The sequence below is a fragment of the Carcharodon carcharias genome, chromosome 2 (genome assembly GCF_017639515.1).
Source record: "Carcharodon carcharias isolate sCarCar2 chromosome 2, sCarCar2.pri, whole genome shotgun sequence".
In the NCBI taxonomy this organism is placed as follows: Eukaryota; Metazoa; Chordata; class Chondrichthyes; order Lamniformes; family Lamnidae; genus Carcharodon; species Carcharodon carcharias.
The window spans coordinates 96,279,567-96,294,348 of NC_054468.1; the positions used below are offsets into that span (position 1 = coordinate 96,279,567).

General features: G+C 42.6%; 1 protein-coding gene across 2 annotated transcripts in view; it reads left to right on the top strand.

Annotated features, from left to right (window-relative positions):
• Positions 1–14,008, top strand: part of LOC121274293 (lactosylceramide 4-alpha-galactosyltransferase-like) — a 35,072-nt gene extending 21,064 nt beyond the window's left edge. For both annotated transcript variants that reach the window (XM_041181535.1, XM_041181527.1), the window contains one exon: positions 9,292–14,008. In XM_041181535.1, the coding sequence (XP_041037469.1) occupies positions 9,292–9,876 (585 nt within the window). In that variant the 3' untranslated portion in view covers positions 9,877–14,008. The remainder of the gene's footprint in view (positions 1–9,291) is intronic.
• Positions 14,009–14,782: the final 774 nt, after the last annotated feature.

The window sequence follows — 14,782 nt, forward strand, 5'->3', positions numbered from 1 at the left end:
ACTACTGTAACTTGCATTCAAAGAATGGGTGAAATATTACACTTAGCCAGAAGAAGCCAAACAATGTGTTTACTTTTTCCAAAGCTTACTAATAAAATTAGTGCTATGGAAGGGCTTTGATGTTAGAAGAGGTAAAGTTAAAAAAAAACCTAGTGATACAATGAGAATACGCATTCAAAGAGAAAATATGTATAAAGGAAGGGAAAGCTGTTGGTAAAGGAAAGGGATTCTAAGATCTAAAGCCTCCAGCCTGTAAGACTCAAGCTGTTGTCTGCAAGGACCCAGAGCTGAAAGAAACTCATTTTGAATGTGACTGTCCAGTGTGTGCTTTGCCAGGGGCCTGTTTAAATCTGTGTTTTACTGTTGCTTTAACAAAGGGGTAACTAGGAGTCAGATTAATTAGAAGATTTTTGTAGTTATTGCAGTAGTAATTTTGTAGACACATGTATTTTCTTACAATCTTTGTATTAATAAATGTTTAATTAAGTTTTATAAAAAACCTCTTGGAACACATGATCCAATTACTACTGGGTTCAAAGCCTGCATCTCGAAACATACAAATTGCAAAATTGGTTATGACAGTTGTTTCAAGTTTCCCTCTGAGATTTGAACAGCTCAGCATTTACCATCAGCTGTGTCATAATAACTGGAGGAGGAGTCCTCTTGGCTCCAGATGAGGACCTGGATGGAGCTGAGGGACTGGCTGGCTGAGGGTGTTGGTCACTTGGCAGAGCTCCCTGTGAACCAAAGTAGAGATAATTAGTGAATGGCAGCAGAGCCAAAAGCAGGAGAGAGAGCACTCACAGCTGTGTTGAGAGAGGGATGATGTGGTGCAGGATCCTTATGAGGGTGTTCACCGCTGACCTCACCGTCACTGCAGGCACAGTCCACGTCCTCACCAGTCAGGCCAATGACACACTCTTCAAAGCAAGTGAGGGGCCTAATGTGAGCCACTCCACCTCCAGTCTGGGGCCTCTCCCTGCTGATGTGAGCCAGCTTCTCCTGCATAAAAACAGATGGAGAGAGTGTGAGCAGGACACATGGCACTGTGTGGAATGTTTGTGTGGTGAGTGGAGACATGGATGGGATGAGGATGTGAGCTCCAGAGAATATGATCCTGATGGAGATGTGAGGGTGTGTGTGACAGTTAGTGGTGTTGCCCCTTGAGGTGTGAGATCCCTGTGGATGTGTGATGGGTGTGTGAGTGTGTGAGTTGAGAATGATGAGAAGAGTGAGTTAACCTGGCAGAATGGATGAGTCCATTCAACCTGTAGTGGCACTGGGTGGCTGTCCTCTTTTGCAGAGCACTGGCGCTGACCACTGCCTCCCAAGTCTGGCTGGTAACACTTGTAGTCCTGAGGCCAGAGCGGGAGGTAGGGGACATCCCATGGCTCCAAAAGGTGTTCCAGTGACATGTCATTAAACCTGGGGGCTGCAGTAGTTTTGTGGACATCTTCCCTGCAGCAGTTGTGGCCTGGAAGCACTGAGAGTCGTGCGCGTGGCTGGACTTTAAATATGGCGCCCGGCATGATGAAGCGGCGAAGTGATGGTGGGCGGGCAGGCGAATGAAAGTCCACCCACCATCAAAATGGCGTATTTCCCAGGAATGTGTAAATAATGTGGCGGGATTGGGACAATATGTTGTTTTACCCACCCACTACTGCACATAATGCAAATCTGAGATGATTTCGCCCTGTGTCTTAGTTCTAATACAGAATCCAGTGAAATAGACTTTAAAATACACTGCTACAGTTAAAATTAGTTGTGGATGTCTATCAAATATTCAAAGAAATGGTGTTACCTTAAATCCCCGAGTGGTTAAGTTGAAGGCCTTTTGGACACAAAAGCTGTCCGCTTTAAGATATCCAACCCCTCGACAACCAGAGAAATATTGGAGGGTTCTCAATACCTTTCTGCAATATCCCTGGTTTTCTGAAGGGGAACTTGACCATTTATACCCTTCTAAAACCAGGTTACATCATCTTTGGCATCTATGGTGCTGCCTCCTTGACTAACCCTTAAAATTCACTATTTTTTAATTGTTAAAATGGTTTTACTATATCAACACTGTGAGCTGATATGTGGTCCATGTGTACTTATAATACGTTCCAATGTCTTTCCTGGTTTCTTCCAATTGCTTCTAATTCTTCGTAAAGTGATTTTAAACTTTTAACAGAAAAATAGAGACTTTCTAAATTGTATCGGGTGCCTGAACATGTCCAATTCTGATTCGCTGATCTAAGTTTTAGTGATATCTTCTTAATACATTTTGGGAATAGTAACAGGCTGTGCCATCATTAATCTTCCCTAAAGCTCTTTGGCTAGTGAATAAAACAATTAAGCTTTACCCTATTTCCAAAAAAGGAAAGAGGTCCAGTGATACCTAGTGGATGGTATGGATGAGGTAACATCTGTTTCGAGTCCGAAGCAGACTGTAAGGCTAGTGCTGTCCATGTATGTTTGAGGGATTCTGGGAGAATCTATGTCCATTTTCTCAATTCTAAAGTATAATGTCCCAAATATATATGCATATATATATATATATTTGTGCATTTCCTTCACACACTCATTTGTATTCTCATGCTACTGGTCATGTACAATTTAACTGCAGCATGCAAATGTTAAAATGTTAACAATGGTTCCAATTTTATTTTCATAATATGCAATGTAGCTTTGGTTCTCAACACTTAAGAACATAGACAAGAGCTGTTCTTATTTAGAATTGTGATCCTTTAATCCATAGACTAAAGACCAATGTTTTGCTATTCTCCCCCCCTCCCCCGTCCCCCGCACCCCATCAAGAAATCCATATCTGGCTTATGTTTTTATTTTGTTCCAGCATTCATGGTGCTTTCTTGCTGGCTGCTTTGTAAGTAAGGGAACAATAATTTGGGGCAGAGTTTTCCTTCATCAGGTGAGCACGTCGCATCTACCCCGAACGGGAGTGAAATAGTACACGGTGACGTGGGTGAGGGCGAGACGCATGCCGCTGACAATTAAGAGGCCTATTAAGGCCCCTAGTCAATTAATTAAATTAAATTTTTCAGTGCCTGTCCAACCGTTCGGTTGGTGGGCGGGTGAATAGGCCAGGCGGCCTTTGCATTTTTAATAAAACCCCATCCACGGCTGGGATGAGGTTTTGAGCAGATACTAGTGAACCAATAAACTTCTCAAAACTCATTTTTCACATGTCCCTGTTCATGTGACAGAGTCACATGTGGGAGACATGTTTTCCTTTTTTTTAAAATCTTTATTTCTCATGTTAAAGCTCCTCAGCCCCCTGAGGCAGCTCTGTACCTTCAGGGAGCTTTTACTGAGCGCACCCTCACGCACGCACACACCTCAGCCCTCGCGCTCCTCCCATCCCCACCCCGGCAGCGCTGAGGCTCTTAGTGCCCCTTTCACGTTGGCAGGCCGTTAACTAGCCAGCCAGCATGAAATCACAGTCAGGGTCCGATCGCGGGCAGTGGGTGGTTCCGTGGCCGTTCCCGAGCCCACCTGCTGCACCCGCCTGATGAAGTAAAATCCTGCCCTTGGTGTCTGTTCTATTCAAAGAACAGTATCCCCAAATTCAAATGATACCAGTTGGAAAGTCCCAGCTATTTAGATGCTTGACTAGTCTTGGAATCAAATGCATGGATTATTTAAGTTCAGTTTGGGTTTCCAGTCAATATTTTGTGACCCGTCTCAGATAATCTGTCAGGACAATAACATGGAGATAAAGAATTTTCTCTTCACTCTCTAGCAGAGAGTAACTCATCCCCTGACTCCCCAAAGCCTGTTCACCATCTACAAGTTTTATGAAATCAGTTCGTTCTGTCTATTATTTCAGTTAGCAATCTGTGGAGATTATAATAAGATGTTACATTTGTTCCTGCCCAGTAACAAGGATGGGACACTCTTGCAATGTAATGATAGGTCACCAGATCAGTTCAAGGGGCAGTGAACAGCAGTTCAGAGGCAGTCAGTTTTGGGGAGCCAGCCTGCACATGTCAGAGATAGGGACAGGAAGAGTCCCGATTAAGCTAAAAAGCATGAAAAGGGCTGCAGTTAGCAGACTTTAAGTGAAGTAGGGTTGAGAAAACCCAGAAGATTCACAAAGGCAGCCATGGATTGGTGACTCTGTGCTGTGGGCCTTTGGAGTAGTGGTGTTCTGTTTGGCATGGCTGAAAATCTGACATTGTGCTTATAAAGTGATGCCTGAGTGTACTCAGAAATCTAAGGGAATGGAATTTCAGAAGGTGAGATTGAAACCCTATGAGATGGGCATTGTTGAAGCTGTACAAGTGGGAGTGATTTTTATAGAGAATTCCAAGGTGGAATCTTCAAATGTGGAGATTGGAAACTTCCATGGGAAAGATGAAGTTGGTTGGCTCACAATGCGACAAACACCTGGCTGGGTTGTTGAGAAATTCACAGAAACTGTTTTCGTTACATCTATCGTTTATTGTGTATTGAGCATTGTGGTCTGTTGGACCGCAGTCCATCTGTTGATTCACATGTACCTCGTACTTACCCTGAATGTTAGAGAACAGGATAGATGTTGTAAATAATTTTATCTTTTTGAACTTGTATAGTAAAATATATTTTTTGCCTTATTCACTCAGTAAACATTTAGAATCTCAAACTTTGTCTACTTTAAAGAAAATGTTATTCGTCCCTAACCAGATCTCCACCCACGAACCCGGTCTGGTCAAGGTTCATAACACAAGGCACAAGTCAGGAGTGTAATAGAATACTGTCCACTTGCCTGGATGAGTGCAGCTCTCACAATACTCAAGAAGCTCAGCACTAACCAGGACCAAGCAGCCTGTTTGATTGGCACCCTATCCACCACAGTAACTATTCACTTCCTCCATCATCCATGCTGCAACAACTCACCAAGACTACTTCGACAGACCTCTACTACCTAGAAGGAGGAGGGAAACAGATGCACAGGGACATCACCACCTGCAACTTCCCCTCCAATACACACACCATCCTGACTTGGAAATATATCACCGTTCCTTCACTGTCACTGGGTCAAAATCCTGGAACTGGCTCCCTAACAGCAGTGGGTGTAGTTACACCATGCGGGCTGAAGCAGTTCAAGATGGAAGCTCACCACCAACTTCTCAAGGGCAATTTTTTATGGGCAATAAATGCTGGCCAGCAATATCCACAGCCTGTAATGAATAGAAAAAAAAACTTCTGTGTTTCTGGAGTTTTTCAATGCTGAATTAATTCTGTCTAATATTTGTCCGCTTGGAACTCAACAGCGTGTTACAATTGTGAGGTTGATAAGATTTTTTGGAGGGACTATGTCCTTATTGAAGGTAAAATGAAGGGATCATGTGACCATTTCTGAAGTCTATCTGACAGTAAGCCTGGGTGGTTTGATTGGTAGAGGTCAAAAGAATGCTTAGATTGTTTTACTGGGAAAAAATGCAGGGCATTTACAATTGGGGACAATAGCCTGTCCTAACATGGTAGATTGTGAGCCTCCAAAGTCTCAGAAAAGTGTTGAGAATGTCAGATTGTAAACAGTTGTGCTGTAAACTGTCCATTTAGTTCCAGTATGAAAAGGAATTGGGCTCTCAAGGATAGCTAGCTACAATTTCTATCTAGTTTTGAGGATCATGTGATTCAAGCTGCCATGGGGAAGGAAGCAAAGGAAACCATTCGAAAGATTAGATTATAAGCTTTCCTTGAATATCACTGAATATCACAGTGTTTTGAGTCTGCTGGATCCGGGAGGGAGTGGAATATGGTAGAAGTTTGCATTCTGATTGAAAAAATCAAATTCGCATGGAGTTAAAACAAGGCTGGAAGAGTCACCTAGCTTGGGCTAGAGGGAGAAACTTTGGAAAGGCTTTGCTGAGGGCGGAGATCATAGGGGCTCTGACCCAAATTTTTAATTCCCCTCTGGCCAGAGGGGAGGTGCCAGAGGACTGGAAAACAGCTAATGTGGTTCCGCTATTTAAGAAAGTTTGTAGAGATAAGCCAAGGAGCTACAGGCCAGTGAGTCTCACGTCAGAGGTAGGGAAACTATTGGAAAAAATTCTGAAGGAGAGAGCCTATCTCCACTTGGAGAGGCAAGGTTTGATCAGGAATAGTCAGCATGACTTTGCCAGAGGGAGGTCATGTCTAACAAATTTGATTGAATTTTTTGAGGTGACCAGGTGTGTATATGAGGGTAGTGCAGTTGATGTAGTTTATATGGATTTCAACAAAACCTTTGACAAGGTCCCACATTGGAGACTTATAAAGAAGGCAAAGACACATGGGATACAGGGTAATTTGATAAGGTGGATGCAAAATTGGCTTAGTTGTAGGAGGCAGAGGGTGATGACAGAAGGATGCTTTAGTGACTGGAAGCCAGTGTCCAATGGCGTACCATAGGGATCTGTGCTGGGTCCCCTATTAGTTGTTATTTATATAAACGGCATAGATGACTATGTGGGGGGTAGGATTAGTAAGTTTGTGGATGACACAAAGGTTGGCCGGGTGGTTAACAGTGAGGTTGAGTGTCTTGGTTCTACAGGAAGATATAGATGGGATGGTCAATTGGGCAGATAAGTGGTAGATGGAATTTAACCCTGAAAAGTGTGAGATGATACACTTTGGAAGGAGTAATTTGACAAGGAAGTATTCAATGAAAGGCATGACACTAGGAAGTTCTGAGGAACAGAGGGACCTTGGCATGTGTGTCCATAGATCTCTGAAAGTGGAGGGGCATATAAGCGGGGTGGTGGAAAAGGCATAGATTGAGGCATAGATTACAAAAGTAGGGAGGTCATGTTGGAGTTGTATAGAACTTTGGTGAGGCCACAGCTGGACTACTACTGTGTGTGTGTAGTTCTGGTCGCCAGATTATAGGAAGGATGTGATTGCACTAGAGGAGGTGCAGAGGAAATTCAGCAGGATGTTGCCTGGGATGAAACATTTAAGTTATGAAGAGAGGTTGGATATACTCTGGTTGTTTTCGTTGGAGCAGAGAAGACTGAGGGGTGACCTGATCGTGGTGTACAAGATTATGACTGGCATGGACAGGGTGGGTAGGGAGCAGCTGTTCTCCTTACTTGAAGGGTCAGTCACAAGGGGACACAAGTTCAAGGTGAGGGGCAGGAGGTTTAGGGGGGATGTGAGGAAAACATTTTTACCCAGAGAGTGGTGACGGTCTGGAATGTGCTGCCTGAGAGGGTGGTGGAGGCAGGTTGCCTCACATCCTTTCAAAAGTACCTGGATGAGCACTTGGCATTTCATAACATTCAAGGCTATGGGCCAAGTGCTGGTAAATGGGATTAGGTCGGTTGGTCAGGTGTTTCTCATGTGTCAGTGCAGACTTGATGGGCCAAATGATCTGCACTGTGTGAATTTGTGATTCTGTGAAGAGAAAGCCTCAATGTGAAAGACAATTCTAAGACTATAAGTTACTATAAGACTGAGAAAGGAAGAGGAATAAACCTTTAGGGGCTAAGAATTACTTTGGGTTGACCCTGGGAAGATTGAATGTCTACACAGAGGATCGTGTAAAGTGTACCTCTGAAGAGTTTTTTGTTTGGTTTTTGGATAGGAATGGGGTGGTGGTGGGAGATCGGGCACGGTGGAGTTATTGCATTCTGTGGTTTCAAGTATATGTGGCTGAAAAGATTGGTGTTTGGTGTGAGGGATTCTGTGTTTTCAAATTTCATTTTTATATTTTTGAGGCAGACCCTAACAGAAACTGAAACTGAAGTAAAAAGGCCACAGAAAGGGAAACTGAGCAACTAAACTTAGAAAGGAAACTGACTCTCCCAGTTTCTAATGAAACAAAAATTGAGGTTTGCAAGCCAAAACTTCTAGGCAACTAACCCTGGCTGAAAGATATAAAAAGACATAGATCAGTCCAAGCCAAGCAGTAGATGATCCATTGGTGCAGAACAGGCAGGATGAGAAGGCAAATTTCAGATCCAGAAGCTGAGAATATATTGCTATGGCCATTTCTGTTACTTGAAGGTAATATTTGTGGAACTACCCCATCCAGACTGTGTTGAACTAGTTCTCCAGACATGTGCCATTTGTGGTGAGGACTGTGCCCACTGAACTTGGCCTCATTGTGCACGACTGTCAGCTGAGGATCTGACAAGCTCTTGGAGGATCAGAGCTGTAACTCTTCATGAGGAAGACAAAGTTGAAGGACTTTGTGACTGACTGTGATCACTAAAATCTGAGTGGACTGTTGAGCCGATTTGTAAGACCTATCTTCATTGTATCTGCCATTTAATGTGCAAGTTATAGCTTATAATCAACCACAATTTGCACATGAATTAAACATAAATTAATGTTAATTTTTGATGTTAGAGTATCGGATAAATACAATCTAGTGTTTGTTTTCTTGACTCTTAAATAGTAAAGTTTCTTCTGTTTTAAACCGTTATATCTTGTGGTTTAATTCTTTTAGTACAGAACTGGGATTTTGTATTCCTTCTTTTAACAAAAAAAAGTTGCTGGTCTCTACCGAGATCATAACATTAGTTAATAGTGCTTTCAACCACCAGATCATAACATTAGTTAATAGTGCTTTCAACCACCAGTTACAGTAAACATCCATGAAATCTTGATGTCTATTTCTAAGTTTGAAATTTTTTTGTTATTAGTCTCTAGAGGGATCATAACAAGTGTATAAACTCCGAACTTAATAAGTTGGTTTCATCTGAGTGTGTTTGCTGTAAGCTGTCTCTTTTAACTACCTTGCTGAAGGATCCACTATATGAGAACGCGATGAGCTATTGAGTATGTGGTATATGATCATTCAGTGACACAATCTTGTGACATCTAACATTTTGGTTTCAAACAAAACATATTTTTGTATATTACACAAGCAATATTTCAGCATGAGCCATGGAACACAGCAATAATGTGGTCAGAAATCTTTAATTCACTATTGTTTTATCTGAAGCCTGAGGCAATGTGTTTGTGCATTTTAAACTACATTTGTAATTGGTAAGCATTGTGACATATCTCAGAGGACATTGGCTCTTGTGACATCTCCTCTATGTTTCCATCAATTTGAAAATGTAGACTTTGCAGGTTGCAGTAGGGAAAGAGGCTTCAGTTTCTCTCCATCGAAAGACCAGGCAAGTTTAAAGCTAAACCAGCCCAGGTTCTCCTATCCATGTGTAGCACCTTGCAGGTTGTTACAAAGTACTCTCGGTAATTGGTCCTCAACCAGGGAGCATTGTGTGGAGGGAGGGGACAGCATTTGACAGAAAGGACCATTTCAATATCAAAACTTGCAATTGATGAGTCTGCTGTTCTATTATTACACAGGTAGATCCTGACATGGAAGAATACTGGATTTATGTGCTATCCGATGCCTGTCGTATAGCGCTGCTTTGGAAGTACGGAGGAATCTATCTGGACACGGATGTCATTTCACTCAAGCCCTTGGAGTTCCAAAACTTCATCTGTGCACAATCAGAAAATGGTGCTAACGGTGCAGCTTTGGGATTTACCCGCAGTCATTCCTTTACAGAGATGTGTTTAACGGATTACGTTGAGAATTATGATGGAGAAGCCTGGGGCCATCAGGGTCCTGACCTGATGACTCGAATGTTGAAGAAATGGTGTGAAACTGATAATCTCGATAACTTCCTTGACAAAGAATGCAAAGGGATTTTGTACTTGTCCAGTAACTGGTTCTACCCAATTCCGTACACCAACTGGGAAAAATACTTTGAAAGAGATAGATGGAACAAGAATGATATTGAAAATGAATTCTCAAAGACCAGTGGGGCACATATCTGGAATTTTTTAAGTGGTCATTATGAAACTCAAATCAAAGGAAGTCTGTCATTAATGGAATACTTCTTCAGTAAATACTGTCCGAGCACATATAAATCTCTCCCAAAATGATTTTGTTTGCATATTGTGTTGAATATTAATTACTACAAAATCACTGCTAACCAAACCAATCATGATGACCTTTTCCTTTACTGAGATTGTATTCGATACACACTAGATGCAAACATTGATTTTTATATTTGATAAAAGTTTGATTTAGGCTATTTTATATATTACAGATGTCTGTTTAAGATTTTCAACAATTTTCAGTGAAATGGGGGAAAATTCTGCACTATTTTATCCTATTTATTAATCGGGTGATGTTTGAATGAGTCTATTTGTGCAATCAAATGGCCTTGCAGGTTCAAATTTTTTCATTGAACTGAATGGGGCTGTCGCTTTGTGAAATCGTGCTTGTAGTTCAGCAATTGGAAGAGAAAGATCCCACAAGCTGGGCAGATCTGCCCAACTCTTAACAGACAGCTTTCCCTCCAGCTAACGGTCTGGAGCCTGTATCTGAGTGAGATGCAGAACTGCTGCTCAGAGACATTGTGTCAACTTGCTGTACGCCACTGTAGGATCTTGGGTTTGGGAGCCAGAGATATCTAGTCAGTTTATAAAGCAGGAACAGTTTACATATGACATTTTGAGAAAGGTTTAATTAATAATCTTGTTGTGCGGGGTCCTTTAGGGGACAGTGACCATAACATGGTAGAATTCTTCATTAGGATGGAAAGTTAAGTAGTTCGATCCGAAACCGGGGTCCTAAATCTAAACAAAGGAAACTACAAAGGTATGAGGTGTGAGATGGCTAAGGCAGATTGGGGAACTTCATTAAAAGGTGTGATGGTGCATAGGCGATGGCTAATATTTAAGGAACGAATGTATGCATTGCAACAGTTACATATCCTTTTCTGGCACAAAAATAGAACTGGAAAAGTGGCCCAATCATGATGAACAAAAGAAATTAAGGATAGTATTGGATCCAAAGACGAATCATATAAAGTTTCTAGAAAAAGTAGCAAGCCTAAGGATTGGGAGCGGATTAAAATTCAGCAAAGGAGGACCAAGATATTGATTAAGAGGGGAAAATAGAGCATGAGGGTAAACTTGCAAGGAACATAAAAGCTTTTATAAGTTTGTAAAAAGAAATAGATTAGAAGACAAGTGTCGGTCCCTTACAGTCCGAAATGTGAGAGTTTACAATGGAGAATGAGGAAACAGCAGAAAAATTAAAGAACTACTTTAGTTCTGTCTTGACAGAGGAAGACACAAATAACTTCCCTGAAATACTAGGGAACCAAAGGCCTAGTGAGAAAGTGGAATTGAAGGAAATTAGTATTACAAAAACAATACTGCTGGAGAAATTAATGGGACTGAAAGCTGAAAAATTCCTAGGGACCGATAATCTACATCCTTGGGTACTAAAGGAAGTGGCTATGGAAATGATGGATGTGTTGGTTGTCATTTTCCAAAATTCTGTGGATTCTGGAACAGTCCCAACATTTGGAGGATGGCAAATGTAATCCCACTACCACTACACTCGTTATGGGGAGTGAAAAATACCCGTGGGGTGTGATTTTCTCATACAAGGAGGATTATGAAAGTTGCTTGTTCTCTCAAATTTTCATCCCTTGTGCCCTGAAGGCCTTCATCCCCTCGATGGGGTGTGGAAACCATCCCTCACCTTCTGAAGCTCTTATCTCCCTTGATGCTGCAGGGATACAAATCCTAACTTTAATAGGATTGGGTGAGAGGCACTGGTTAGAGTGTTGTGTTCATGTCTTTTCATTTTAAAAATGTGCCCCTTCTAGTTGGGAGCCAGCTGTGGACATATGTGAAACTTGTGATCAAAGTTGAGCTTTTCCACCTGTCCTTAGAGACCACCCAAAGAAAGGGACACTCTTTGAGACTAAAATGAATTGTCTGCCTTTCCCACAGCAATAAACACAAATATTTTGGACCTCTCTCCACTTTAAAACAATTAACTTTTCCAATCTTTGGACTGGCCCATGCTGAATGACATTCAGCAGCTGAGAGGATGTGTGGCTACAATCTCCCAGGCTTCTGTCACTGTAATCTTGATCCAAGTGGTGAGAGAATTGTGATGAGTGAAGTTTAAATGTTTTGCTCCTTAGTCATTATGAGCTGATCAAAGAGATGAGCTTTGAGTCTGGAGATTGAAGAATGGAGAAAGGGGGTTCTGTGTGTCTGCTTGGAGTAACTTTTTCCCAACAGTTCTGTTTAGTAATGTATTTGTAAGTGGGCAGGTGTTTCTGATTCAGTAAGATTAAACTCTTGTCACCTTTCCTCTTCCAATGAGAATGTCCTAATGTTATAATTGAGAAGTGTGTTGGAGTCATGATGGCAGAGGCAGCCACACATTGTAACAATCGGTACTGTGGTTTAGGTATTAAGAGATTATTACATTACGGTTCTGTTTTTTAATTTAGCTCTTTGCTGCTCATACTCCCTAAGAAGAACCTCTTTCCTAGACCTACCTTTGTCATGACAACTGGACCACCCCCTCCTCCCTCTAACTGCAAGTTCCTCTCCAGACCAGTGCTTATGACCTGAGATCTGGTACCAGGTAGCTAACACAGCCATCTGGACTCGCATACTTGGCTGCAGAGAACTGTGCCTATCCCCATGACTCCTACTACCACTACATTCCTATTCTGCCCCTGCTGGAATGGCTTCCTGTTCTAAGGGGCCATGGTCAGTTTGCTTATCCATCCTGCAGCCCCCACTCTCATCCATACAATCTGCAAGAACCACAAACCTGTTGGTCAATTGCGATGGCCAAGGCTCCTCCACCTTTACCTTCTCGAACCCCATTTCTACCTCACTCGCAGTCACACCCTCCTGTCCCTGACCATGAAACAAATCAGAAAACCCTAGAAGCTAACCTAAAAGGTGTCACCGCCTCCTGGAACAAAGTGCCCAAGTAACATTCCCCCTCCCTGATGCATCGAGTGTCCAAAGTGCAGACTCCAGCTCATTGACTCTGAGACGAAGTTCCTTGAGATCCAGCCACTTACTGCAGACATGTGTGCCTTGGGTCACACTGACACTCACGAGTACCCACGTAATGCAGCTGCAGCACATCTGCCCTGCCATCTTTATAGTATTTCAATTATTTTACTAATTAAATTTTAATTCATACCTCCTAGTCCTGCCTGCACTTCTATTTTTATTATTTCAGTTAATGTTCTATTTCCCCTGATTGAAGTTCCTTTATTTAGATAAGAGAAATGACTCACCCACCAATTGCCTAAATGCTTTCCTGCAAAATCACACCTTGATTTTTGTTTCTGAGTGTGGCTCTATCTGGCTCCTGGAAGAATAGCTGCTTTATCTCCCGAAAACCCGCTGCTCTGTCTCCTGCACTCTCTCTGCTCTGTCTCCTGTTGTCGTATGTGCCTGCATGCCAATGTAATGTAAAGGTGCTCAGCAGAGCAATGCTTAATGTGAAAATGGAGAATAGCACCACCTGTGGTATGATGTATAAAGTCATATGGTAATAGAATGAGAGAACAGTCTAGAGAGAACACTCTCGAGCCAGTCTGCATGGAGATTACAGTGCCACACATGACAGTAACCTGGGATCTGTGAATAGGTAAAGATTAACATTAAATGGTTCATTTTTAAATGTACAAATCTCAAGATCTCATCATTGAGATATCAAAAGAACCAATATTACAACACCTCCTTCACTCTCACTACTCTGCCTCCCACCCTCTGGCTGCACTCTGCCACCTGACAAAGTGTGTATGGGAAATTTCAGTTAGAGAAACAGCATCAATGCCAAGCACCTTTTGGTGCAATGACCTTTGACCTTCGTGGCCCCACAAGTATAGGTAGCTGAAGTTAAAATCAAGAAATTGTGTATATATTGCCTTTATATGACTGAATGTCAACTCCCTGTTAATAATTGATTCATGACTTTCCATTTAAGTCATTTTTTTTTGGTTCTGGCCTGTGCATCAGCTCTAACCCTGAGGCCTGGAAGAAGCTTCCAACCACACCCCAGGCAGCTCCAAGTCGGAGAGTCTCATTACTGAGTCAGGGTCATTTTTTGCCAAGCTTCCCCCTGTCCCCAGAGTTTCTTGAAAATTTATAGCTTCAATAAATCTATTCTTGCTGTGATTGTAATAAATGCATTCTAATAAGTTGTGCAGAATTAAATTTGCTTTAATTGTTACTACTGTAGTGAAGCTTTTATTCTCTAAACTACAGTACAGGAGTGGTCATTTTTATTAAATTGAGGATTTTTAATGAATGATACAGTGTTGATTACTCAGGTGACTAATGTTCATAAGTCTCACCGCGCCCCAGTATGGACCCGTCTCACCGCGCCCCAGTGCAGACCTGTCTCACCGCACCCCAGTGCGGACCTGTCTCACCACGCCCCAGTGCGGACCCGTCTCACCGCGCCCCAGTGCGGACCCGTCTCACCGCGCCCCAGTGCAGACCTGTCTCACTGTGCCCCAGTACGGACCCATCTCACTGCGCCCCAGTGCAGACCTGTCTCACCGCGCCCCAGTGCGGACCCGTCTCACCGCGCCCCAGTGCGGACCCGTCTCACCGCGCCCCAGTGCGGACCCGTTTCACCACGCCCCAGTGCGGACCCATCTCACCGCGCCCCAGTGCAGGCCTGTCTCACTGTGCCCCAGTGCATTTTAATTCCAATAATAGTACTTTGAAGAAGAATGAAGCTGAAGTTGGCCTGTACCTTAAAACAGGTTTATTTCCAAGGCAACCAAGTAAAGTCACAGGCTCTCCAAGTTCACTCCCAGACACCCAGAGTGAACTGGTTTATATATTCCTGCAATAATTCCCTAATCCTTCCCCAGTTGGGGACAACTGGACAACTTAATTATGTATGTATTCGATTGCAGCACAATCTCAACATTAACCGATTCCATTTGTTTTAAGCAACAAAAAAACACAGGTGCGTTTCCTCTCCCGAAAAAAA